We start from the raw sequence: 25,551 nt of genomic DNA on the forward strand, positions 1-25,551 counted from the left end.
ATAAGAAAACCTGGCTGAAACAACCTTTAATCAAGCCAGTAAAGCAACAGTGCTCATATTTGCCAATTATGGATACTACCATATGCCTAAGAGGCAGTAAGCATCAAATGAAATAATGTATGAGAACATACTTTTTAAATGGTCCAATGTTTTTTATAATTATTCAATTGGTGCGAATAGAACATGAGTCTTTAGATTCACATAAACCAAATGTGTTATTTTGACCATCATGACTGCTTTTCAATGTCTCCATAAATAAGTTATACCAAGTGACAGTATTACTGTGTTTGAAATATTCTAGTTGTGACATGAATTTATATGTTCTTCTTGTCAGAGGAACTTAAGGCTTTATAAACAATTTAAAAATCCCAGAAGGTCATCTGCATTTTAGCCCTATAAAATGTTAAGAATCCTTTAAAACAACAACGGTGAACCTGCAGCCCACCCAACAAGGGATAGGTTTCCATTTTTAAAAAGGCAGGGGTGGGGCAAACAGCAAGGCTGAGCTCAAAAAAAAAAAAAAAAGTCATTATCATTAGAAACCTGCTTCATAGGAAGTACCATTTAAAGTAACTATTCTGTTAAACCATACCAAAATCACTATCCATAAAAATGGGCTCTTCTAGAATCTCAGAGTGCTTCCTTTGGATACCATATTCATTTGGGCCTCACTTTTAGAGTTGCATTAAGCGGAAGTTATACTTATTATTTCTCCCACTGAATACTCAAGAACAGAGACTGCATGCTCAATAGTCATGCGAAAATACCTGCTGCCTTTCACACCTGGAAAGCCCAGACTCACCCTCATCACAGACCAGAAGACCAACACAGAAGCAGCATGAAGGAAGGAAGGAATTATCCCACAAGCCTGTAAAAGAACAACCTCCACATATCTATTAGGACCTGCACTGTGTGGAGGAGGTGAGCTGGGCCCAAAGAGCACATAGAGCCAATGTTACTCCAGGATTCAGCCCCGGTATGCTGGACTCTCAGTTGCTTTCTCTCTCTCTGTTATCCCAGCCAGCCTTCCCACAAGACACAACTCCATGAGGTCCTTCACCTTGTCCCTCCTATACATCATGGTCAGACTCCAGGTAGGTAAGAAAACAGATGGCATAAGGATATCTAGGTTCTATGCATAGCTAACTGACTTGCCAAGAAACTAAAGCAAGCTCACTTAATTAACACTCTGAACCTAGGTTTCCGTATTGAAAAAATGGCGATGATCATGTCTGTTCCACATCCTCAAACAAACAAACAAAAACTGTAAATCACCATGCAAATGTTGGAAATTATTTCTGTTATTCTGATTATCAAAACTAATTATGAAGTCCATATAATTTTCCCTGGATTATGTTGACTCCTTAGAGAATGGCACTCAAGCCAAATTCAGCCCAACAAATGTTTTTGTAACACAGCCACACCTATTCTTGTTCATATTGTCTCTGGCTGCTTTCACACGATGATGGCAGGGTTGAGTAGCTGTAACAGAAACTGTATGGCCCACAAAGTCTAAAACATATTTTATACTATCTGGCCCTTTACAAAAAGAGTTTGCCAGCCCTCACCTTTAAGTACCAACAAATATTAGAGATCAAAGGGAGTAGCTGACAAGTGACAGTAAATTTTGAATTTTTCCCAAACTTTAAACTATTTTCCAAATATGTCTTTTTTGTCAAAAGATTTAGTATTCTATAAACAAGTACAAAGAGAGAAGAAAAAAATCAGAAAACCACTTTTTGCAATAATAAAATTACACTAAACCAGTAAAGTCCCAAAAAGATATATGCATAAACATTTCTGAATTTTTCTGTATTTTCGAAGGATCACAGTATATAAGTTCTACAAAATTACTATTCTTTAAGAAAGAAATATCATAAAAATTGTCCCTCAAACTATCCAATATTTGAAATAAAACGTAAACAGGAGAGGGAAATAGCTCAGAATATAAATGAAATGTTTCCCACAATTTCCAATGTGAAACTATTTATTACTATGGATCCTTCTCACCCCATCCTCTACTTTTCAAAAAATTAAACTGCTCTGCCAATCCTATATGGAGAGTGGAGTTCTGCTTTTGAAATGCTTTTGTAAATAATTTTGCTTCATTTTGCATTTTGAGTAGGCTATGTATATTCTGTTCCTAAACATCTGGTTCAGTGCCAGAAAGGAAAGTGTGTGGTGTGTTTCAACAAGTAGACTTCCTCTGTTTCTCAAAGCCTTCAAAATATTTAGTTTCAAAATGAATACACTGGAAGCCAAAAAATTACCACCCATTTGATTATTTTGTCATTGCTACTGTAAAGATTTACAATAAACACAAGGAGGGAAAGGAGCAGTGAGTAAGGAAGGCAACCAAGAAAGATAAAGTGGTGAAAAGCCATCAGACTCATGACAGTCTACTGGAATTGCCTTTTCTTTTCCCCTCCTTGTCTGTGGCCCTCCAAAAAAAAATTTTTTTTAAGCCAGAAGATAGTATTACTTATTGCTGATAAAAAGTCATATGATCTTAGAGATGGACTAAATTTTAGAGGTCATTAAATACAATCCCATTTATTTTATGAATGAGAAAAACTGAGGCCCAGAAATATTAACTGGCATGCCCTACAGATTAGCTAGTTAGTGGCAGGACCAGGACCAGAATCCAGTTTCCTGATCATCAGTTCACTTCCCATTAGACTTGGCTCCCTGCCCTGCAAAGCATAATGTGCCATTTGGCACCTAACGGCTAAATTCTTTTAAAAACTATGCCCAGAGTACCCCTATCATAGCCAGGAAACTCACAATGCCCTTTTAAATCATATCTATGGGCACATATTTTTTCCAAGTACAGACGATCAAAAATATGCTTTGACCTCCTAAGGATTAGGAGTCACAATAAAACAGCAGAATAATCAAAGATCTAATAAGAACTTCAAGCTGTCCCTTTATTTTGTCTTGATGTAAATCAGTTTGACACAGACACCCCTTCTCCTACCACCCCCCCAGACACACACTTCCAAGACTAAACAGCAATATTCCATAAAAAGACCAGATCTAGCCAGTGTTATTATCTGTCTGACATTTGGGTTATTCTTGTGAGTAACTCAGAAAGTAACGTGGGTGTCTGCGATTATTTGAGTACACATGGCAAACCATAATTGGTCAAAAAATAATAAAAGACATTTTTCTGCGACAAAAATACTGTATTGCATGACAACATGGCAACATGACAGCATTCCGTGGACCACAATCCTTTCTCCATTTGCAAAAAAGTAAAAAACAAAAATTCAAAATGAACCAACAAGGCTTTCTTGCAGACAGCAACTACTAGTTCATATTTAAATTAACTTAAAGGAGTACTGAGAGTAATCTACCAGTCTGTCTTCCCCAAATCCACGTAAAAAAGGAGTACTGAGAGTAATCTACCAGTCTGTCTTCCCCAAATCCACGTTATATATCAATTTATATTCAGTCTTGTGAGACGGAGCAGAAACGTGGCAAAAGATGCAACTCTGTATCCTTTTCTACAACCAAGTACAGGTTTTTGACAATTCTCGGAGTTTTGTTTTAGAGCTTGGCTATTTTTGAAGTAAAAACTTCAAATTTCATCACCACCTTCCAAAATTTATTACATGAGTCAAATCTAAGACAAATTCCACTTATCACTGGGCTGATAAAATTTGAAGCTTATCAGCACAAGTCATGCCTTAGGGTCTAAATCTAAAACCTACTCTCTTCTCTTCTACTGTATATATTCCCATTACCACATGGCTGTGTAAATGCTAAGCAATAAGGGAAAATATTCTAGTTGCCATTCCCCTAAGAAACCAAAAATCAGGTTAAAAATTATTCCGAAAGCAATTTAAAAGATCCCATGAAAGAAACATATTCGTACTCATAGACAGACACCCATTGAAGCAGACAGCAGTGTGATGGAGGGGGTGTCTAAATGCTACAATCTCATAAAACTCGACTCAGTAAGGACAGTTAGGGACCGTGGAGGAACTCACCCACTCGGAAGTTCGTGGCCGTCAGGGTGTCGGCAGCATGACCATTCTCACTAATGAGAGTGGTGGTGTTCCCCTTCTCACAGCTGTTCTGACAGCTGCCCTTGGTGCAGGTCACTTTACAGATGCTCGGAGTAAAGACCACCTTGATGCGGCCAGTGTGGTTACTCACTAGGAGCGGAGGCAGGGAGAAAAAGAACAACAAACACATCAGCTTAGTATCCATGAACTTGCCTTGGAAGGTTTAAAAAAACAGAAAAAAAGAAAAGAAAGGAGCAAGAGGGGAAAAGAGAGAGCCCACAACCCGACAGGTTTAAGGAAAGAGGGAAGCCTTCAGTGCTCGCTGCTCTGTATTCAGTGGTGTCTCTGAAACAGGAGTAGGAAGCTTAGCAAACAGAACTCTGGGATGCACTCCAAAACCACATTTGAAGTCGAGTCACTGGAGTGGGATTACTAACCACAATGCTGCACTTTATTCACGGGCAGACAAAGAGCAATACCGAGGGCACGACAGATTAAAGAGCCAACCCTGACAGGCAGATGTAATGCAAAGGGGTTGGCCGTGCACCTAGCAGTGAATAAACTCTTGTGTCCTCAACTTGCATACTTTCCCTGTTTCTCCACTTATTAAGTCACTATTTGCAGCCCGACCCCTGGAAATGTTTTAGGCATGCGGCATGTCTGAAAACATCTGTCTCAAATCTCCTGGCACTCTCGGCTGAAGTGATCAAATGCTGTGACGCAGCTGCGGGAGCCCATTTCTTTTTCACAACTCCAGGGCACTATTTCTCCATAAGAATTTAGGCAACATATATTTTGTTTTCCTGTGAACAGGGCCCATCTTTAAAGGGGTAAGCCAGGTCACAGGGATAAAGGGTTGCCTCCCTAAAAATAACACCCTGGGGCTCTCACTGTCTCTATTCATAGACCACCTGGAGTAGCCACTGGGGATGGAGCTTTCTTTCATTCGCGTGGCCTTCTCTTAAAAACCAAATGCTATCACCTGACCACACAGCCGAGGCTATGTGGTATCACAAAATAAGCCCTAGACTAAAAGTATATCCTGGTTTACAATCCCAGCTCAACCACGGTGTGACTCTGGACATGCCATTTCACTTTTTTCCAAAACTTGAGAGAATTGAAACTGGTATTTTCTACACACTTCTAACTTTCAACGTCTCTATCAGAGGTCAGCAAGCTACAGTTCAGGGACCCAATCCAGCTTGCTGCCTGCTTTTGTAAATAAAGCTTTACTGGAACACAGCCACCCTCATTCATTTCTGTACTGTCTATGGCTGCTTTTGTGCTATGATGGCAGAACTGCACTGTCTCTGTGCAGTTCTGCTTCACCCAGACCTGCCCTTCACTGCCGGATCGCAACATGAAGTCTCTGGCAAATTCCAAGACACATTGCTACATCTGCGATAGGCCCCTAGCCAGGTCCTTCCTCTTTCCAGGAGACTAGGCAGAAAGCAAAGATGGTAGCAGTAGCTGAAGAGAGCCAGTCATCTGTCAGGCTTTAAGGCCGTCAAGAAGCAGTGCCCTTCTGACGCCACTCCATGACTGGAGTGGCCAAAGGGGAGAGAGGCTCTGGGCCAGCCTTTTTTATACCATCTTTGTCCACCAGAAAAGCTTGTCTCTCTTTATACTGCTTTGGTTTGGCTAGTATTATATTTTCAGAAAATCATCCCAAGATGCCTCTATAAGACCCTCAACAAATTAAAATTGTGGTCATAAGCTGAGCTTGGAAACAAAGAACTTTAACCAAAGAAGCCATTCCAATTTCAGGGTTGGAATGGGGCGCCAGAGGTTTTCTAATGCAACCATCTCTCATTCACTGTTTGCATTCCACGTATCAAGTGGTCGTGTAACCTTTACTTCAAAATCTCTAGTGACGGGCAGCTCATTACCCACAAAAGCACATGATAGTTATGGCAGTTCCCAGCAAGTACTATTTTTTATTGAGCTGAAATCTGGCCTCACAGTAACTTGCACACATTAATCCTAATTTGGTTCCCCATGGCCTCACAATCTAATGCCTCTTCCACATGACAGCCCTTCAAATAAGTTATCTTTGAGATAAATGCCACTTAATCAAAGAAAGCTAAAATTAGGACTTGAACCCATCAGCTGGGTTGGTCATCTCACTTAGAAGAAGAAAAATTATTCCTCTGGAGGAGAAAGCCCTCCATTCTTTTCAAATGGTTTTCCAAGACAGTTTCTCCTTCACCGGTGGTTCTAACCCTGGAGGATCAAGACATGTTGTCTGAAATGGCAAGATGTCCTAGTGGCCAAGCAGACCTTCTGGCACCTTGCAAAATGACATCCAATAGGATGCTACTATCAGTCAATACTTTAAATCGAGGGCTAGCAAACTTTTTCTACAAAGGGCCAAATTGTAACTATATTAGGATTGTAGGCGAAAAGGACTCTATTCCTATTCAACTCTGTGGACCCGCTTAGCTGGAAAGCAGCCTGTCAAAAACAATATGTAAATGAGTGGGCATGGCTGTGTTCCAATCAAACTTTACTTAAACACTTCAGTAACCCCTCCTTTAAATGCTTACAGGACATTTTAAAGTTATCTGGGAGTCTACCTTAGGAATTCAAAAAAAACACAACGGAATCCTGATTTCACCAGCAGAGAAAATTCACCTAGTTTGATTTGTTTTTTCACAGTAGCACAAACAAATCAGCTTATAATCTAAGTTGTCGGACAATGCTTACAAATATCTTGAGGATACTTTGTGTGTTCAAGTGTGTGAAACCCAAGAAAAAAAGAGACAACATTTTCCTACTTCAAAAGAATATAAACTCCTACTTTTTCTGGCTCCTGGTACAATCATGAAATTAGAATCCGTGTGCCAACTATTTTGTCTTCTCTGGCATTAACTTGTAGCACCAGCAGCTGCCACACAGATGCTCACACAGTCACCTAAATTATGCTCACTCACTTAGGCAAACTGAGACATCCAAAGAAAGCAAGCACTTAATCATTATTCCCATTTCACCTCCCAGCTACAGTAGTCACTTTATAAGCACTGGAGATTCTCCGGGCCTATTGTTATTAAAAACTTCTTATATTTCTTTGCCAAAAAAAAAAATTTTTTGGCTTGGAATCATCTGGATTTTCAAAAGGCAGAGACGGTTTCATATGACTTAATTCTGATTTTTACAATGTTCACATCTTCTTGGGAGCAGAAGCTATATTTTATTTCATATAAAAATAAAAATGCTTGTGTTTTACAAGCATTCTGCTATAAAGTAATCTAATTCTAAAACAGACACTTGTATTCTAAGCGGGTCCTCCCATCTCCATGAAGCACTTACTTCTTCATTATAATTAGCTTTAGGTTTTCATGCCAATCTTCTCAAAATTGGTAGTGAAAATGCACTACTGCTTTTGACACTAGATTATTATCCAGAGCTCTAACAGGATCTCCATAAATGCTGGATGGATTAGAAAATATGTTCTCCCATCTCTACTCCTTGAAAATCATTCCCACATATTTAGGGTATAGTGTAAAAAGTTTAAGTTTTAAAGTTCATCAAACAGAGATCCATGCTCTGAGCTTCAAATTCCTCACATGTGACACGCTGAAGGCAATACCACTCACCTTTCAAGAATTTAGTAGGAATTCACTAACAGTGGACACAAGCTCTCCCGCAAAAGCCATTTGGTCTATCAGAAGCATCTTCTTTGCATGTCTTGAATAAGGTAATATTCAAGGACTCCTGATGCCTTGCAGAGAGTAGGCACCCAATAATTGTGGAATAGACAAAGTAACCCGAAGCATGGGGCAAGGGTGACTGTCGGATCCCACAGAGATCCAAGACTCACAGGATGCTGGAGGTCATTTTGGTCTAAGGTCCTGCTGCACCAGTGAGAAAACAAGCTCAGGACTAACCAGAGGCAGAAGACCATCCCGAGTGGCACCTACCAGGTGATTAGGAATTATAAGTCTGAGAAGCAAAAATTAGGCCAGTCAGGAGTTAACAGGGAAACCACTGGCACAGCTTCTGTGCTTGGTCCTTTGGAGGAAAAAAAATGCAATTTTTAGATCCCTTTAGGTGAATCAGCCCCCAAAATCTTAAGCAAGCACTTTAAAACTTTGGGTTTTAGAGGCCTTGGCTAGAGGCACAGATTGCCTGGAGCCATGCAGCACCTCCATTGGGCCTCCTAGTCAGTCAAGACACTCAAGAGTCAACATCCTGTCTGCAGCGTCTGCCAGACCCTGTGCAAATTTATACCTCCAAGAAGAGGCACTGGCACTCGGTTTAAAACAAACCACAGATATTCAGAGTGAATGGTGAATGGGATGGAAGTGAAGCCGATACCCCTCCTCCCATGATAAAAAGCTTTCATTTCTGCTTCAGGGTTGTTAACAATAGAGAAAAATATAAAAATGTGAAAACTGTGCTTGACAAACAGACATCAGTCTAAAAAAGGGCACAGTTGCCTTGTTCGGTCATCAGACCAAGATGTGACCAAAAGCAAAGAAATAAATATAACAAGTTCAAGACTCACATCAGATGTCATGAACAAATACAGTCTCCTCAGCATTTGTCCAGAATGCCGCAACAGCACATTAGCATGCATCCAACTTAAACAATGGGGACCAACCAGCACAGGCAATATCCTCTGGGAAGAAGCAACCTCTCTGTGGTTTAAAGCCACCACCCAGTTTAAAGAGACCTACAGGCTGATTCAATACACAAGTCACGTGTACCCTCTTCAGGGTGTGAGAGAGACTGAGCTAACAGTTCATTCTCCCACTTGCAGTCCATCGCTTACCCGAAGGCCAAGAATTCTTTGAAGGACAAATCATAAAAATATTAAATAATGCTTAGAATAACAGGACTTTATTGTTCAGCTCTCCAGGCTTGCTTAACTCCTCCTGGACTATTAAAATAATGCCCATAGACTGCTCTGTGTTCCTCAAGAAAGGTGCTATGTAAATAAAAATTAATATCAAATCTATTACTTCACCAGGCAGCCCCAGTCCTGGAAAACCCTCCAAGAAGGAAACTCAGATGAGATCACTAGTACTGATGTGGGCAGTTCCACAGGTAAGAATCCAGAGTAATCTTTCAGCTCCATCTCTTGAGTTACTGAGGCAGGAGTAACTAAAGAAAGAGGCAGAGAGAAACAATTGCTACAACAGTGATAGAAATCCAAGTCTCAGATCAAGAAAAAGCATAAGTCATTATGGGTTGGAAACCTTGCCATCTTTACAAAAGACATTTTTCCCCTAAAAATTTACCCGAAAAAATAGCCAATAATATTTTTTAAAAGTAAAACCATTTTAATTAAATATGTTAAAGAGAATAACTGAATAAGCAATAGGAAATAGCAATTTCTGAAGTACTTTTGAAAAGAAAAACAGAAAATTACTTGCTACTAAAATTTCACAACATATTATGCAAGAATCATCTTGACACATGATGGAAACTTCTAACTTTATAGATAAAATCTGCGTAAGATATTTAATTTTTCAAAGAGACACCGTGGGACAGCCTGGTGTGGTTCTGGGTCCACTAGAACTGAGGTGTGTGCCCTGTTGCTGCCTCTGGTTACTGGAATGCCAACAGCAAGTGCTGTCGCCTCTGCCGTGGACTGCAGTCCGGAGCCTGTCCTGAACTTTTCTGGGTGTTCCGCATCCCTAAACTGAAGAAGTATGCCTGGACAGTTGAACCCCTTCAGGATCTATAATGTTAAAGAAAAATATTTTACAAAAAAGGACAGACCATGAACATGTCAAAAAGCCATGGATTTGTTTTGCTCGTTCTCCACTTTTATTACCAACTGTATTTTCTTTTCCCAATCATTGGCTCCAGAACCATACCAGGCTGTTCCAGGTGTCTCTTTCCAGGTGTCTCTGTTCCAGGCTGTTCCAGGTGTCTCTTTCAAAATGACTTTTAAAACTCACCTGTCTAGAACACATCTAGAAATCCCTCATCTAGAACACATCTGGAAATCCCTTCTCTGCTCCTAATTCTGAATGTTAAGAGAACCTACCAGCATTGCCCCATCCAGAAGAGATAGTAGTATTTGAAATGCTGTGACTGAGAGTTGAAGAAACACAACCTCCAAGAAGAAAGGTCTTGAATCCGTTCATAAAAAGGAGGAAAAAAGAAAGGGGGAGCAAGAGCTCAATGTACCCAATCTCCTAATTCTGAATTGAGAATGTAATCCACAGCCACAATCTAGAATCCTGACAGTCATGGGAGCCATACTTGTTGAGGGTTCAATGAGTTTGCCCTGGGTTTTTGGGAATTAGAGAGAGTGAAGGGCATCACAGTTCAAGATGTTACTCTAAGAGTCTGTCTCCCAAGGGGGAAAGCCATTTAAAAGATACATTTTTTCAGAAATGAAAAATAGCTACCTCCCTCAAAGATTCTATGCCAGTCTTCGCAGCAGCACAGCTTTAAATTCCACACCATGGCCATGTGGCTGGAGGACCCGGATGTGCAGATGTGCAACTGACAAGAAGACTGACTTCACTGCTCTCTGTAAACAGAATAAGGAGCAGAGCAATCAACACACTTACCTGTCTTCCATCTCTACTACGCATGCAATCTGCCTAATTTGCATAGGCTCTTTATAACCACAGTGGGTTACATATGCTTCACATGACTCAAATTTTCTGTCCCTTAATTTTGGAACATAGTTAGGTTTTATTTATCCCCACATTTGTTGTTTTTCAAAGAGCAAGTAAATGGAGGCATTTGACCATTTCTATAAATAACACCTATCTGTATGTGGAGAAGCAAGTTTGACTAAATGATAAGATATCTACTGGGCTATTTGTTTACCAAGGAACACATTTGATGGCTTACTCACAAGCTAAACAGGGGGCCATTCCTCTCGAGGGTCCCAAATTATCTCTACCACACACTTTGAAAATTAGGATCCTATATCATTGTTATGACAAATATTTCTGACAAAATCAAACTCCCTTAAAGGAAATAAGCCCCTTTCCTACCTAGGTCCAACCTAGCCTCACCTCCCACCACATCTCCATGTAAAGCCAGGGCCTGAGCCAAGCCACGCTGTCCACAGGTCCCCACTCAGACACCTCACTCATGCAGTTTCCTTTCCCTAAAAACCTTTTCCTCTTCTTCCCCACATTCCACCCTTTTGACTCAACTAAAATACTCCTTCCCTCCATGATTTTCACTGACCTAGGCACAACCAAATGTTTCAACCCTCCATTGTCTCTTGACTCTTTGCAGACACTTCTATGGATATTTCTCCACTTTTCCCACCTTCCTTTGGCCTCAGCCAGGCCAAAGAAAATAGTCTATATTCTTATCCTCCTTTTCTATCTATAACAAATGTTCCACCTGGTGATTCTCTTTTTAGGACTGGAAGAGAGAATGTGGTAAGAGGGGAGTGTCATGGGAATGGAATACGGGGGTTGGAAATGAAGAGGCCTGGTATGAACTGAGGCTGAGAATCCATGGGAAGACGGACAATGGGAAGGGAAAGCAACAGGAAGGGCAGACAATGGGAAAGGCAGAGAAATGACTTTTACTCAAACAACTAATAGCTGGAAGTCACAAAACTTTAAAGGAGTTGAATGCCTCAGGCTTCTACCACCTTCATAAAGAGGGCTTGGGAATTTTCTTCCGACACCGAGGCAGACATAGTGAAGGAAATGACTTATTACACTTCACGAAATTTAAATTCTGCATAAAAGAAAAAAAAAGAGTCAAAAGACAAAGCAAAGAAGAAAACCAAAACCTCCTGGGCTCTGAACACACATTCTGAGTCACTGGAGCTGCCAGGCCAGAAGTAGATGTCTTGATGTGCCTCTAAGGGATTCCAATTCTTTCACACAAGCAATAAAAATCCAAAGCAAACAAAAATAAAATTATAACTTGAATGCATTATATTTTAAGAAGCACCAAGGAAGTCAAAGATAGGAACATTTTTGCAATGGCCAAAACAGCTCTCAAGTTTGATGGATTCAATGGAGACAAAAATCTGTTGAAGCACTTAGTTGTATAGAAAATTGGCATTTTAAAATCTCTAAATTAATTTAGAATTAGAGTCTCAGAGAATCCAAGCTTGCGGAATACTGATTCTGTCATTTACTTCATTTTTTTTTTTTTTTCCCAATACAAACTTCTCTCTGGCTCAGTTTTTAAATGACTGCATCCAACGGCCCCAACTACTCCCCCTACGGGACTACGGCCAAACTCAATAGATCTCATCATTAGGAAAGATTTCAGCCTCAATATCCTTTTCTCAAAATCATCATATATAGCTAGCTATGCTCCAATATTATGTGATAAATAAAATTGAAAAACAATTAGTTGCCAATAAAAAAATTACTGATGTATAGTTGTACACTGTAAGTTTTCCAGCTGTCAGCTAATTCTTTTTAGGTTGCCCATTTTCAGCTTCCTCATTTCCTTTGACTCTCATCAAAAGAGTGCCCCTTCTATTGAACACTGTGATGGTTTTAAAATATGTCCACAAATTCCCTGATACTTCTATCTTTAAGAGGTGAAATCTAAAAGTCTAATCTCCCTTGGACATGGGCTGGTTTTTGTGAACCTTGTCTAAGAACAAACCAGATATGCTGGCTAATGCCTGTAATCCCTGCACTTTGGGAGGCTGAGGGGGAGGATTGCTTGAGTTCAGGAGATCGAGACTAACCCTGGCAACATAGCAAGACCCTGTTTCTAAAAAATAAATAAATAAATAACAGAAAAAAAAATGGAATGATGCTTTGCAACTTCAGAGACTACATCATAAAAGACACTGTGGCTTCTGTCGTGGTCTGTCTCTGTTGGATCACTCACTCTCGGGGAAGCCAACTCCCATGCTACGGGAATACTCAAGCAGTCTAAGGAGACACTCACTCATGGGGCAAAGAACTGAAATCTCCTGCCAACAGTCACATGAGTGAACCCCCTTGAAAGTATCTTCTAGGCCCAGTCAAGCCTTCAGATAACTGCAGCTCTTACTGATATCCTGGTTGCAATTTCATGAAAGAAACTGAGCCAGAACCAACCAACTGAGGTCCCTCTAAATTCCTGAACCACAGAAACTCTAAGGTAATGTTTGTGGCTTTAAATCACTACAGTTTGGAGTAATTTTTTTTTTTTTTTTTGAGACAGAGTCTTGCTCTGTTGCCCAGGCTGGAGTGCAGTAGCACCATCTCGGCTCACTGCAACCTCCACCTCCCAGGTTCAACTGATTCTCCTGCCTCAGCCTCCCGAGCAGCTGGGACTACAGGCACCTGCCACCACGCCCAGCTAATTTTTCTATTCTTAGTAGAGATGGGGTTTCACTATATTGGCCAGGCTGGTCTCGAAGCCCTGACCTCGTGATCCACCCGCCTCAGCCTCCCAAAGTCCTGGGATTACAAGCGTGAGCCACCGTGCCCGGCCAGTTTGGAGTAATTTTTTATGCAGCAACTGATAACTAACATAAACATACACACACATAACACGTTCTTCTTCCCTTCTGCTTTTTTTTGGCCCAGATTCTGAGAACAACAGAAATTATGGACGATACTAAACGCACAAAAGCACTGTATACATGAATGGCAGACTTGAGAAACAAGGACTGAGTGCCTACCAGGCTACAGAGAGCAAATACACATGACAATCATGTAAGCTGCAATCATATCCATTCTGCCAGCAAGGAAACCAGAGATGTTCATCAGAAGCTTGACCACTGTCATTCTGCTAGGGAACAGTGAAGCTGGGATTTTAATGCAAGCCCTTGTTCTTTCTTTCCTCAATATGCCCCAATGCCTCTCCTACACTTGTAATGAGCATTACTATGAAAAATATATGACACTTAGGAATGTGAATGCTACACGCTTGGGAAATTAGGATGAGGGAGAGAGAAACAAGCATAGATTGAGCACCTATGTGATGTGTTCTGCAGTATGCGAGATATATAGACTTCATCTCACTTCATTCTCACAACAGTCCTACAGAACAAGTCTTAAGATCTTTCTCTGGAAGACAAAGAAACTGATAATAAGAAGTTCAAAGGGAAAGAATACAAAACCACCCACAGGTTCTACCCTTTAGGATGTTGAAATCCAGAGCGCCTAAAAACACACTCAGAATAATGCCATCCAACCTATCTATCTCACAAGACTGTGGCAGGGGCCATGTGAAATAATTTGTATGGATATAATTTATAGGCTGTAAAACTCTATGCAAATCAAAGAAAAAATACTTACACATGGTCAGTTTTAACTGGAGCAACTGTTAGAAAAGCTCAAACCAGTAGTGACATTTAAACCATGATATACTACAAAGCAAAATCTATAACCACTTCTAAATCTAGGAAAATTCTCATCTTAAGATGTTTGCTTTCAGATCATAACTATTATTAAAGACTCTAGAATAAAGCAAGATTCTACTGTGGACTTTGGTTCCACCATAATTTCCACATACAACCTGATTGTTTGACTTTGTTTGACAGGTATCATAATGAACATCAACCAGCTGTAGGAACCCACTTATTAGAAAGGTTTACCCTGCATTTGAATAATTTTTTTTTTTTTTTTTTGAGACGGAGTCTTGTTCTATCACCCAAGCTGGAGTGCAGTGGCACAATCTTGGCTCACTGCAACCTCCGCCTTCTGGGTTCAAGTGATTCTCCTGCCTCAGCCTCCCAAGTAGCTGGGATTACAGACATGTACCACCATGCCCGGCTAAGTTTTGTATTTTTAGTAGAGACGGGGGTTTCACCATGTCGGCCAGGCTGGTCTTGAACTCCTGACCTGAAGTGATCTGCCCGCCTTGGCCTTCTAAAGTGCTTGGATTACAGGCGTGAGCCACCGTACCTGGCCGCATTTGAGTAATTTTTGTTAAGCTAAACACCTCTTGTTAGCAGCTCTATAGTCACATAACAAATTTTTAAAACTTGTTATTGTGTTAAAAGTCTTACATATAATACAATTTTAAATATCTAAAATATAGTCAAATCTTGACTTTGCACTTGCCTAAAGATAACTTACACAAAGAGCTAAAGTGGTACTTTTTTTCAATGAATAAGATTGATTTCTGTAATTTTAAATTCAATTTTTGGTTCCTAACTTAAGGAATGCATTTTAAGTAGTAGTCAAGTAATATACAAGTATTATAATGTAACATACTTAATTAATGCATATAAAGTGCTTAGTACCATGGTTGGCATGCAGAAAGCGCTAAATAGATGAGGAGGAGGAGGGTGGAACTTACCTCATGTCTTTGCTGGGACAAAGAAGCCTATGTCCAAATTTCCTAACTACCTGATCTTCGATAACAAGAATACAATTTACAATGCCTTCAGCACATCTGTTTGTATTTTCTTGCTCAGAGTATATGTTCTTAAGGTATATTAAGGTGTGGTTTGGAAACTGGGATCTCTGACAAGAAACACCATGAATCACTTTCTCCATTAATAGTCTTTGAAAAACCCCTTCAAAGAGAGGCATCTAATTTTGCTAGATTTCCATGTTCAAGACATGGCAGAGCATGCCTGCTATGTACTTACACACATACTGCATTGTGGTTGCCAGAAAATCCATACCAAAAAAAAAAAAAGATGAATGAACAGGAGGCATGATAAGATTCCAGGAATCTTACTGAAAAGGTTTCCCAATCCACACTCACTGACTGAAGGTGGACATTCTCCATTCCATGTGGGCAAGAATCCCCCAGACCTGAGAATGTTTCTGTTAAAAATTCCAGTGGAAGCTTAGACATGAATACAGCAATACCATCAGGTCCTAGTAACCTGCAGGCCAGGCAGAACAATTCTCCAAGTGTTGCAGGGGTCTCAGGGAACTGATGGAACTGACCCACCCACTCCTCTTTCTATGTGGAAAGAGGGAATGTGGACAGGACTAAGAGCTATAAAGGGAGTGAGGAAAAGTTGAGCAGCTGGGTTTTCCCTCTCTAGAAGTCAGGCTTTGGTGCTTTGTGTAATCAGGACATGCAGCTGTTAGAGAGCAGAGTAGAAATAGAACTTGTATTAGCTGAGGTCTCTTGCCTACAAAACAAGGGGGTGCACATTATCTCAAGCAACAGGATGTTCAACTGCGGTTGTGTACAGCAAGGAGATAGACGTCTCAAGAGAACCCAGAACGCAGAACCAGCTGGCCATATAAGCCAAACCTCATGGAGGCTAAGACACAGTTCAGTAACTGAAAAGATGTTCAGCATCAACAGCACTTGTAGCAACCCCATTATATGCTGCCCCATCCCTACTCCCCTTCAGAAATGCTGTTGAACTTCATTCTTGTACCCAACATTAACGTGGTAGGATTGGCTACTTCTCTGGCTACTTCTGTTTCTTTTTGGTATTATACTTCTGTTCCAGATACTTACTGTTCAATTCTAACTTAGGAATTCCTTAAGAGAGATTCTGATTAATCTAATTTCGTCAACATCATTCCTGTTTGGGAAAGTGCCTCTGCCAGGCCACCTTACAGGCAGCTGCCCAGCCTCAGATTGGTTTTGAGTCAAGTGCCCACCTGCTTTCCAGTCCACTGTGGCCAGAAGGTGAGGTCACCCATAATATCACTTTTACCAAAAGGTAACCTGTCTGATTACAATAGTTATCATCTGTTCTAAGACTAATGATTGATTTGTCCAGATCGTTTTAAAAAGTAAATCTGCCCTGCTAAAATGGTAATCTAGGAAAAACAACAGATTTCAAGGGAGTTGGCATGTCAGCAGACCAGATGCATTGCCTTTTTCATGGTAGAAGAAGGAAGAGAGGAAATACACAATTCCTCTTGAAGCTCCCACTCAGAACCCATAGACTCGTTCCACCCACACTCGATTGGTCAAAGCAAGTCACATGGCCAAGCCCAGAGTCAAGGGGACATGCAAAATCCACTATACCCACAGGAAGCCATGACAAGATGTGTGTGTGGAGGGGGGCAGGGTGGGGGGAAGAACTAGAAAGAACTATGCATATATTATACGATCTACCATGTTTATTATTTATTCTCGGATGAATAAAATGTTAGGGGAGAAAGTCAAATTGGTGAGAGAATCATTCTTAACAAAACTATATCCACCACCTTCTCTCTACTATAAAGACTAACTAAAGTGCTTTTCATTAAATTTCCACAGTTACCAAAACCAAAACAACAACAAAAAAAACTCTTTGGACCAGAAAGCATGTACCTAACTGAATCAGAAAAGGTCAGTAGAGTATTTTTGACTGATGAATAAAGGAAAAAATATAAATCAAAAGATTTTGTTTGGGGGAGGATTACGCTGTAACCTTCTAAAGTAAAGCAGATGCGTGCTCCAGCCAGCTCCTCCATGGAATGTAAGCTGAAAGCGTGGGAGGAAGAGCTCTTGGTTTCTGCTGGATATGAGTGAAGCAGTTGCACTCATGAGATGCACCTGTAGCCATTAAGGGGTGTTGGTTAAACAAGGAGCCCAGCTGCTGGTTGCCTGTGCTTCCAGGCCTCGTTAGGGAAGAGCACTCAATCCCACACAAGAAGCCCAGATACCATCAACACAGGCACGACCACCGCCCTTTCACCTGCTCTCCGGATGCTTTTCTTTCTCTCGCCAAAGCTTTCTAAATCTGTTTATAGGATACAAGGACTTACAAGTAATTATGATGTTTTTCACAAAACACTGCATATTTGAAATATTTTCATTCAGTAAGAAAAAAAGCTAGAACCTTGGAAAAGCAAACTTGTGAAGTGCAGTTTGGGCTACAAGAATTTTTCTTAATGGATCTTCCTGTATGGATAATGTAAGAAACTAAAAAAAAAAAAAAAAAAAAAAAAAGACTTTACAAAATTTATTTCCACTGAAGAAAATCAGACTAATTAGAAAGTTTTCCAACAGAACTAAAAGAAAATGTATTTAAGTGGTCAGAAAGTGGATCTAATGAGAAATAACGATGATAATCACCAAAGTTAGTTCCATGCGAATTATATTTACTCAGGGAGAGATTTGGGAATTATTTTTCCTGACTTGCATACCATGCTAAATATTAAGAAACTGCATGTAAGTCTGAGTAGTCAACCACGTACTAATGAAGTTTTGTAGTCTTTTAATAGCATAGTACTTTGCTTAATAAAGATGATGTTTAATTGTGAAAAAAATTACTTTAAAAAATACACATACAACACTGCTGGTGGGAGTATAAATTAGTTCAATCATTGTGGAAAGCAGTTTGGCAATTCCTCAAAGAGCTAAAAGCAGAACTACCATTCAAACCAGCAATCCCATTACTGGATATATACCCAGAGGAATAGAAATCGTTCTACCTTAAAGACACATGCACGTGAATGAATGTTCATTGCAGCACTATTCACGATAGCAAAGACATGGAATCACCCTAAATGCTCATCAATAACAGACTGGATAAAGAAAATATGGTACATATATGCCATGAAATACTATGCAGCCATAAAAAAGAATGAGATCATGTCTTCTGCAGAAACATATATGGAGCTGGAGGCTATTATCCTTAGCAAACTATGCAGGAACAGAAAACCGAATACCACATGTTCTCACACTTGTAAGTGGGAGCTAAATGATAAGAACTTATGAACACAAAGAAGGGAACAACAGACCCTGGGGTCTACTTTAAGTGGGAGGGTAAAAGGAGGGAGAAGGGCGGAAAAGATAACTACTGTACTTGGCTTAATACCTGGGTGATGAAATAATCTGTACAACAAAACCCCGTGACACGTGTTTACCTATGTAACAAACTTTCACATGTACCCCTAAACCTAAAAGTTAAAAAAAACACACATATATACTTGATTGAATATATGTGTGTATATATACACACAGCCATCATATATATATATACATGTACGTATTTCTTGATTTAAAGTTTGCTTGTCAGAAGAATTAATATAACCATACTGCAATTACCTCTTAGGAAAGAAAGTTGTTCTCCAGTCATGTATTAACTTCTACCTCCTTTGCATGGGAATGAAAAGAAATTAGTGCAGCCAGAGTAGGGTTAATATTCAGGAGATATTCAAAAACAAACAATGCAGAACTAAAATCACAGAAAATAACACAAAGCCCTTTCTAAGAAATGTCACATATAAAATATAAGAAAGGTATTTACGGGCCAGGTGCAGTGCTCTCGCCTATAATCCCAGCACTTTGGGAGGCCAAGGCGGGTGGATCACGAGGTCGGGAGATCAAGACCATCCTGGCTAATATGGTGAAACCCCGCCTCTACTAAAAATACAAAAAAATTAGCCAGGCGTGGTGGCAGGCGCCTGTAGTCCCAGCTACTCGGGAAGCTGAGGCAGAAGAATGGCATGAACCCGGGAGACAGAGCTTGCAGTAAGCCAAGATCGCACCACTGCACTCCAGCCTGGGTGACAGTGCGAGACTCCATCTCAAAAAAAAAAAAGAAAGAAAGAAAGGTATTTATGGATCCTTACGTCAAAGTGGGGATGGACTTACTCCAATGCAGTCATTTTCAACATCAAGGGGACTCTTCTATAAGGAATCTAATTCATGAGAAGACAAAGCATTCTACTTTAAGTCCCTGGGAAACATCTCATGAGCAGTATTTTGCGTGGGCCTATTTTATTTTGAATCAAAGCTACCATTTCTGTTCTAATAATGATTAATTTCCTCAAAATTCTTTCCCAATCCAGAAGTAAAATCAACTAAAACCCTCAATTTCTGGCAAAGATATCCTAAGGCTGAGGAGGCACCATCTCTTTTCTTTTTCTTTGGTTTACAGTTTCCCCACATGCAAACAATAAATTCATTTGTATTACCTTTCCCTAGGGGGGAAAAAAAAATCAGTCTGACTCCAGAATATTCTGGAGCCATACAGTATTGATTTCTTAAAATCAGTCTCAACACCCAGAAATGTCCTTGAATTTGCTTGTTTCTTATAAACTCTTGGGCCCTTGGAACTAAAATCTTTCTCTGGCAGTGAAGGCTGCTCATTGAGGAATTTAAACTACATGATCCTTCACCCTAGAAGGTTTTTCTTCTTTGCTGTTTTCATATTGCTGGATAAGCTTCTTGGAAATATTTATAACCAATCCATATCTACTGTTTCACAGCTATCTTAAACTTCGTGTGGCCTATCAGGGGGCAAAGAGAATAATCATGTTCGTATGGCTTCCCTGAACTGGAATGTTATCAAATAGCTCTCAGATATACCAGCCTCCCCTCCACGCCCTAACCCAGGATAACGTGCATGGCAAGACTGCTCATGAACTTTTCTTTGCAATAGATCATATCCTGTCCTTGAATGAAATCTGGATTCCCAAGGATACCAGCTCAGCAGAACCCTGTTCATCCAGTTCATCCACATTCACCAGAATGCCTTCTCAGGTGTCAGTCTGTACACGGTTATAATGTTGTTTTCTGTCCAGGCTTTCAAACCAAAAAACTTGCCAGAAATCATTGAAAAGCAGATGCCTTTCTTTCAGGAATCTTTAGTACTAACATCCACATGATCATACAGCTGGGAAACTGGCTCAAGGTTCCCGATTCCGATACAGAATTGTGCATGGGACAAGTAGCTTAAGGAACTCGCTGATTTTGCAAGGAAAAAGCACAAAGTTTTATCATTATTCCTTCTTTAAAACAGTTTGTTTTCACACCTAATATTCCTCTTAAATGCTTACGCAGTTTTTGCTGGTTTTCATCAGCTCTTGTAAGGTCATTCACAGCTGGTCCAACTTCCACTGCCTTTTAGTACCCACTGGGTTGGTGTAAGCCAATCCCAAAGACACTTTTTTTTTTTTTTCACACAAGTTAAAGGTAGTCTTCATGCAGGGAGGGCTTTCAATGCTGCAGAACATGTTCTCTGGAAGTCTTCTCTCCCAAGGACCCACTTGGTCCATCTGCAAAGCTCTGCCCTGTAAGGCTCCCAATCAACCTGTCAGGACCTATCAGCGAGGATGTCTCAGAGGAGCAGAGCTGCCCAAACCCTGGATTTCTCCTGCTGCTGCTTCTGTTCTCTCTTCACATGAGTGTGATACCATCCATATCCTAAACTTCAACATCCACATTAAGGCCACAACAGTTCTCAGGACCAGACTCTTCCTCAACAGCATTTTCAAATGGCTCCTCCTCTGAAGATCTCCAGATTGCAATTCATCCCATGCATAAGAATGTTGCTCCAATTCCCCTCATCTATACTTACTATATGTGCCTTTATCCAGTTGCCACCCCAAGGATTTTCCCGTCTTTTGCAGCATCCATCCCATAATGGGTGCTCTCAACTACGCCAGGGACACCTCCCATAAGCATTCTGTAACTGGCACTAGGCATCCAGAGCCTTTAAGCAATGTTCTTGCCCACCTCCCTGAAGTGGCTGGCATAAGCAGACCTGTCCATGTTAAATATTGCCTATCTCCTAACATTCAGCTTTGTTTTGCCAAAGCAAAAATCTTGAATGTCTCCTCTAAGTCTCTGCCAAACCACTCTGCTCTCTCACTCAGGGCAACCAGGAAGACCCAGACAATCTTACGGGTAACCTCTTTGTGGTATCAGACTGCAACCATAAAGAATCTTCGCTCCAGACACGAGAACTTCCTTTTTCAAGGGGAGACATAACCATTTATCATCAAACCCCGAGATGTTTTCGTAACTTGCCATGCTTCTTGATGTCAGTATGAACTGAAGCCTGAAGGCTAATGCTACAAGGAAGATATTCAACCATAGTATTAATAAAAGTTAAAAAGAAGAGGCCTCGTGTGTCCAAAGCATCCATACTTCTCTTAGTGTGGAACTATGGACTGCGATCAGGACAGAACTGGGATTCAGGAGTTCAGGCCACAAAGCTGCTACTATGAAAACAACAGACTCTACATCTGTCTCAGACCAGAGCTCAGGAGACCTGGGGAGCTGTTCTATCTTCAAATGGAGGTGCCAGATTTCAGTCAGCCCGTGATTGATGGCTGGGAGTCAAGCTGCCCCAGCCTGTTGCAAAGACTGAGAGATGGCAGCACAGACCAGAACTCAGGGCTAAGATGTCTCCTGTGGTGCCAGTGCAGGTGGGAATTACATTTTCTTCTGTCAGAAGTCACTTAATAGGGACCCTGTGCATGCTTCTTCACTTCTATGGTTGCTTATTTAAACAAAAAAGGTTAGGTTTAACACTTTAAGTAAAAAGTGGGCTTGACCTCACTTTTCCTTTCCTTTTTTTTTTTTTTTTTGCAATTTAATGGTACTATATGTTTGGAAATGCCAGTCATTTCTCTGTCTCTCTCCCCCATGTTAGTACATCAGATGACAACTAGACAATTTTTTTAAGAGCCTGAGTTATATCTGTTTAAAGATTTTTAAGAAGTTACCATATAAAACATGACATCTGCCTTTCCTGAAATTGTTTACACTTTAAGTAAACAGTGGGCTTGTCCTTACTTTTCTTTTTTTGCAATTTAACAGTACTGTGTTTGCAAATGCCAGTCATTTCTCTATCTCTTTCTCCCCCACATTAGCACATCAGGAGATAAATTGGTACATTTTTTTAAGAGCCTGAGCTATATCTGTTTAAAGACCTTTAAGAAGTTACTGTATAAAACATGACATCTGCCATGCCTAAAATGTAAAATTTCTGCTTTGTTGAATTTAAAGAACTAAAACTTTAGATGACTTTGAAATATAAGTAACCTATTTAAAACCTAAGCCCATCTTGAGAGAACAACTGGAATTAGCAACGAGAAATCCAATTTAGAGAAGTTCAAATTTCTAAATCGTTCCAAATATTAAAGTTATGTAGTAGAAAAAGGGACTAAGGAGGCAAATGCTTAAATTGGAGCTTCCCTAATCTTTTAGTTCTTCTTTGCACAGTCTGGAAACCAGTTGTCTAGGGAACCATGTCAGTTACATGGCCATTGCTGCTCATCCTAAAGATCTCCTTTATAAGTAGCTCTACAATCTATCTTAGTAAGTCCTTTGGTGTCTTATAACCCTGATGATAAATACACCTCTTTCCACCATAGACTGTACTTAAAATATTATTTGCTGGCTTTAATATTATAAAGCATTCCATATCATTTTTACTACGACAGCACATAGTATGATGTAGACACTTATTATACCCTCAAGGACTTTTTCTAGCAGGTTATGTCAAACTAATCTCTTTTTGTGTGAGTTACTTGGGTTTGCTCCTGAACATGTGCTATTCTAATCTTGACTGACCATTTTTATAAGATGGTCTTCCAAATGTTATGTCATTTCCATTTTCTTCCTCTGGGTTAAAAAAAATTACTAAACTAAACACAATAGAATTTGGTTTACATGCTGAATTCTTTCCTACAAGTCACCAATGAAAACACTGTATAAAGCAGACCCCCATCCCTACCCCACACCATCCCTAGACTTCTGAGAGCTTATGAGCTCAATTCCTTGGAGCTGAAACTGAGTCTCATAACTACCTACTTGGCAATAATTTTTCATAAATATTTGTTATTTTAAATTGAGATATGATTCACATGCCACAGAATTCACCCTTAAGTGTATAATTCAGTTTTTTTATTTTTAGTGTTTTCAGGTTGTGCAACCAGCATGACCACCTAATTCTAGAACATTTTCATCACCCCAAAAGAAACCTCTTACCTATAAATAACTATTCCCTATTCCCACTCTCCCCTGTCCCTGGCAACCGCTAATCTTCTTTCTGTGTCTGTGGATTTGCCTACTCTGGACATCTTATAGAAATGGACTCATATAGCATGTAATCTGGATTCTTTTGTGTCTGGATTCTTTCACTTGGCTTGTTTTCAAAGTTCATCCATATTGTAGCATGTATCAATCTTATTCCTTTTTATGGCTGAGTAATACTCCTACATTGTGTGTGTGTGTGTGTGTATATGTGTGTGTGTGTACATATATGTGTGTATATATATATTTGTGTATATGTGTGTGTATGTATGTGCATGTGTATATATATATATATATATATATATATATATATATATATATCTCAGTTTGTTTATCCCTTCATCAGTTGATGGACATTTGGGGTTGTTCCCACTCTCTTGGCTATTACAAATAATGTTGCTATGAACATTCATGTACAAGTTTTTGTGCGAACATATGTTTTCAATTCTTTTGGATATATAGCTAGGTGTGGAATTGCTGGGTTATGTGATAACTCTATATTTAACTTTTTTGAGAAACTCATGCAGTATCTTAATGTGATACTGTGTTGTGATATGGCTGGGACTGCTTCATCCCATAAAAATATTTCCACCAATATCAAAAGGTTTTCTATAAGCAACCAGGAGTAACATCCCATTCCTTTCCCAATTGCTGTGTGGCCCATTATTCTAAAATTAAAAGAAACTAGACTTATCTAACACAAGCAGCTTCCTGGTAGTTCATGCTTTTCTGGGTGCCTTCAAACTAAGTGGAAATGTATCCGAGAATTGTCATGCTCTGGAGGGTGGGTTGGTGGGGACACTGAGAATGAAGGACAGCTGCTAGAGGCAGGGCCTCTTGGGCTGCTTTTGTCACGTTCCAGGCACCAAACAATCAGGTCCAATATCTAGATGTTTTCAGTGGATTGAGAGACTGTGAGTCTCTAGATCAAGAATTGGCAAACTATAGCCCATGAGCCAAATCCAGCCACCTGATCTACAACCTGAGAGGTAAGAATGATATTTACACGTTTAATAGATACATTTTAAATAGCTATATAAATATCTACCTAAGATCCTCGATTTGCCTATTGGCTAACAAAGTCTAAAGTACTCCCTAAAAGTTTGCCAATCCCTGCTCTAGATGATACTGATGCAAATTAAATTCTTTTAAGGCCAACAAATAAAGCAGAACACCACAAGTTATTAATTTATCACTAGAGATATCCTTTACCGGCCAGGCATGGTGGCTCACGCCTGTAATCCCAGCACTTGGCAAGGCCAAAGTGGGTGGATCAGTTGAGGTCAGGAGTTCGAGACTAGCCTGGCCAACATGGTGAAACCCTATCTCTACTAAAAATACAAAAACTAGCTGGGCAGTAGTGGCGCACACCTGTAATCCCAGCTACCCGGAAGGCTGAGGCAGGAGAATCGCTTGAGCCTGGGAGGCAGAGATTGTGGTGAGCTGAGATCATGCCACTGCACTCCATTATTCATAATAGCCAAGAGAGTGGGAACAACCCCAAATGTCCATCAACTGATGAATGGATAAACAAACTGAGATATATATCTCTATACAATGTGGGAGTATTACTCAGCCATAAAAAGGAATAAGATACTGATACGTGCTACAACACGGATGAACTCTGAAAAGAAGCTGGAAAAAAAAAGAGATATCCTTTACCAATGACCAGAGAACACCAAACATAGGATGTCAAGTTACCTAGAAAGTGACTAAGAAGACTGGAAAATATACAGAATCAAATTAGGAAAAGTAGTGTGTACACACTGGACAGGGATGGTGAATTGTATTATCAAAACTCTGGGAAAATCCCATAAAATAGTCATCCCTCCCAAAAGAAAGCACCTCACTAGCAACTTGGTTAGTTTCTCTCTATCTATAATGTTTTATCTGGAGAGTGCTGCGTTTGACACATTAATGTATTTTACTCTACTAAATCCATCACCTCCATCCTCATCTC

The 25,551-nt window shown here is 40.0% G+C and overlaps 1 protein-coding gene across 17 annotated transcripts in view; it reads right to left on the reverse strand.

Moving 5' to 3' along the window:
- LTBP1 (latent transforming growth factor beta binding protein 1) overlaps window positions 1-25,551 on the reverse strand; it is a 452,790-nt gene that overhangs the window by 260,444 nt on the left and 166,795 nt on the right. For 8 of the 17 annotated variants that reach the window (XM_004029082.4, XM_004029083.5, XM_063695966.1 and 5 more), the window contains exon 5: window positions 3,993-4,160. The exons of 3 other annotated variants lie outside the window; for them this stretch is intronic. In XM_004029082.4, the coding sequence (XP_004029131.3) occupies window positions 3,993-4,160 (168 nt within the window). Of the gene's footprint in view, window positions 1-3,992; window positions 4,446-25,551 lie in introns of those variants that run through there. 6 more of the 17 variants (XM_063695970.1, XM_063695969.1, XM_004029084.4 and 3 more) reach the window with 1 other exon arrangement.

The sequence above is a fragment of the Gorilla gorilla genome, chromosome 12 (assembly GCF_029281585.2).
Source record: "Gorilla gorilla gorilla isolate KB3781 chromosome 12, NHGRI_mGorGor1-v2.1_pri, whole genome shotgun sequence".
Classification (NCBI taxonomy): domain Eukaryota; kingdom Metazoa; phylum Chordata; class Mammalia; order Primates; family Hominidae; genus Gorilla; species Gorilla gorilla.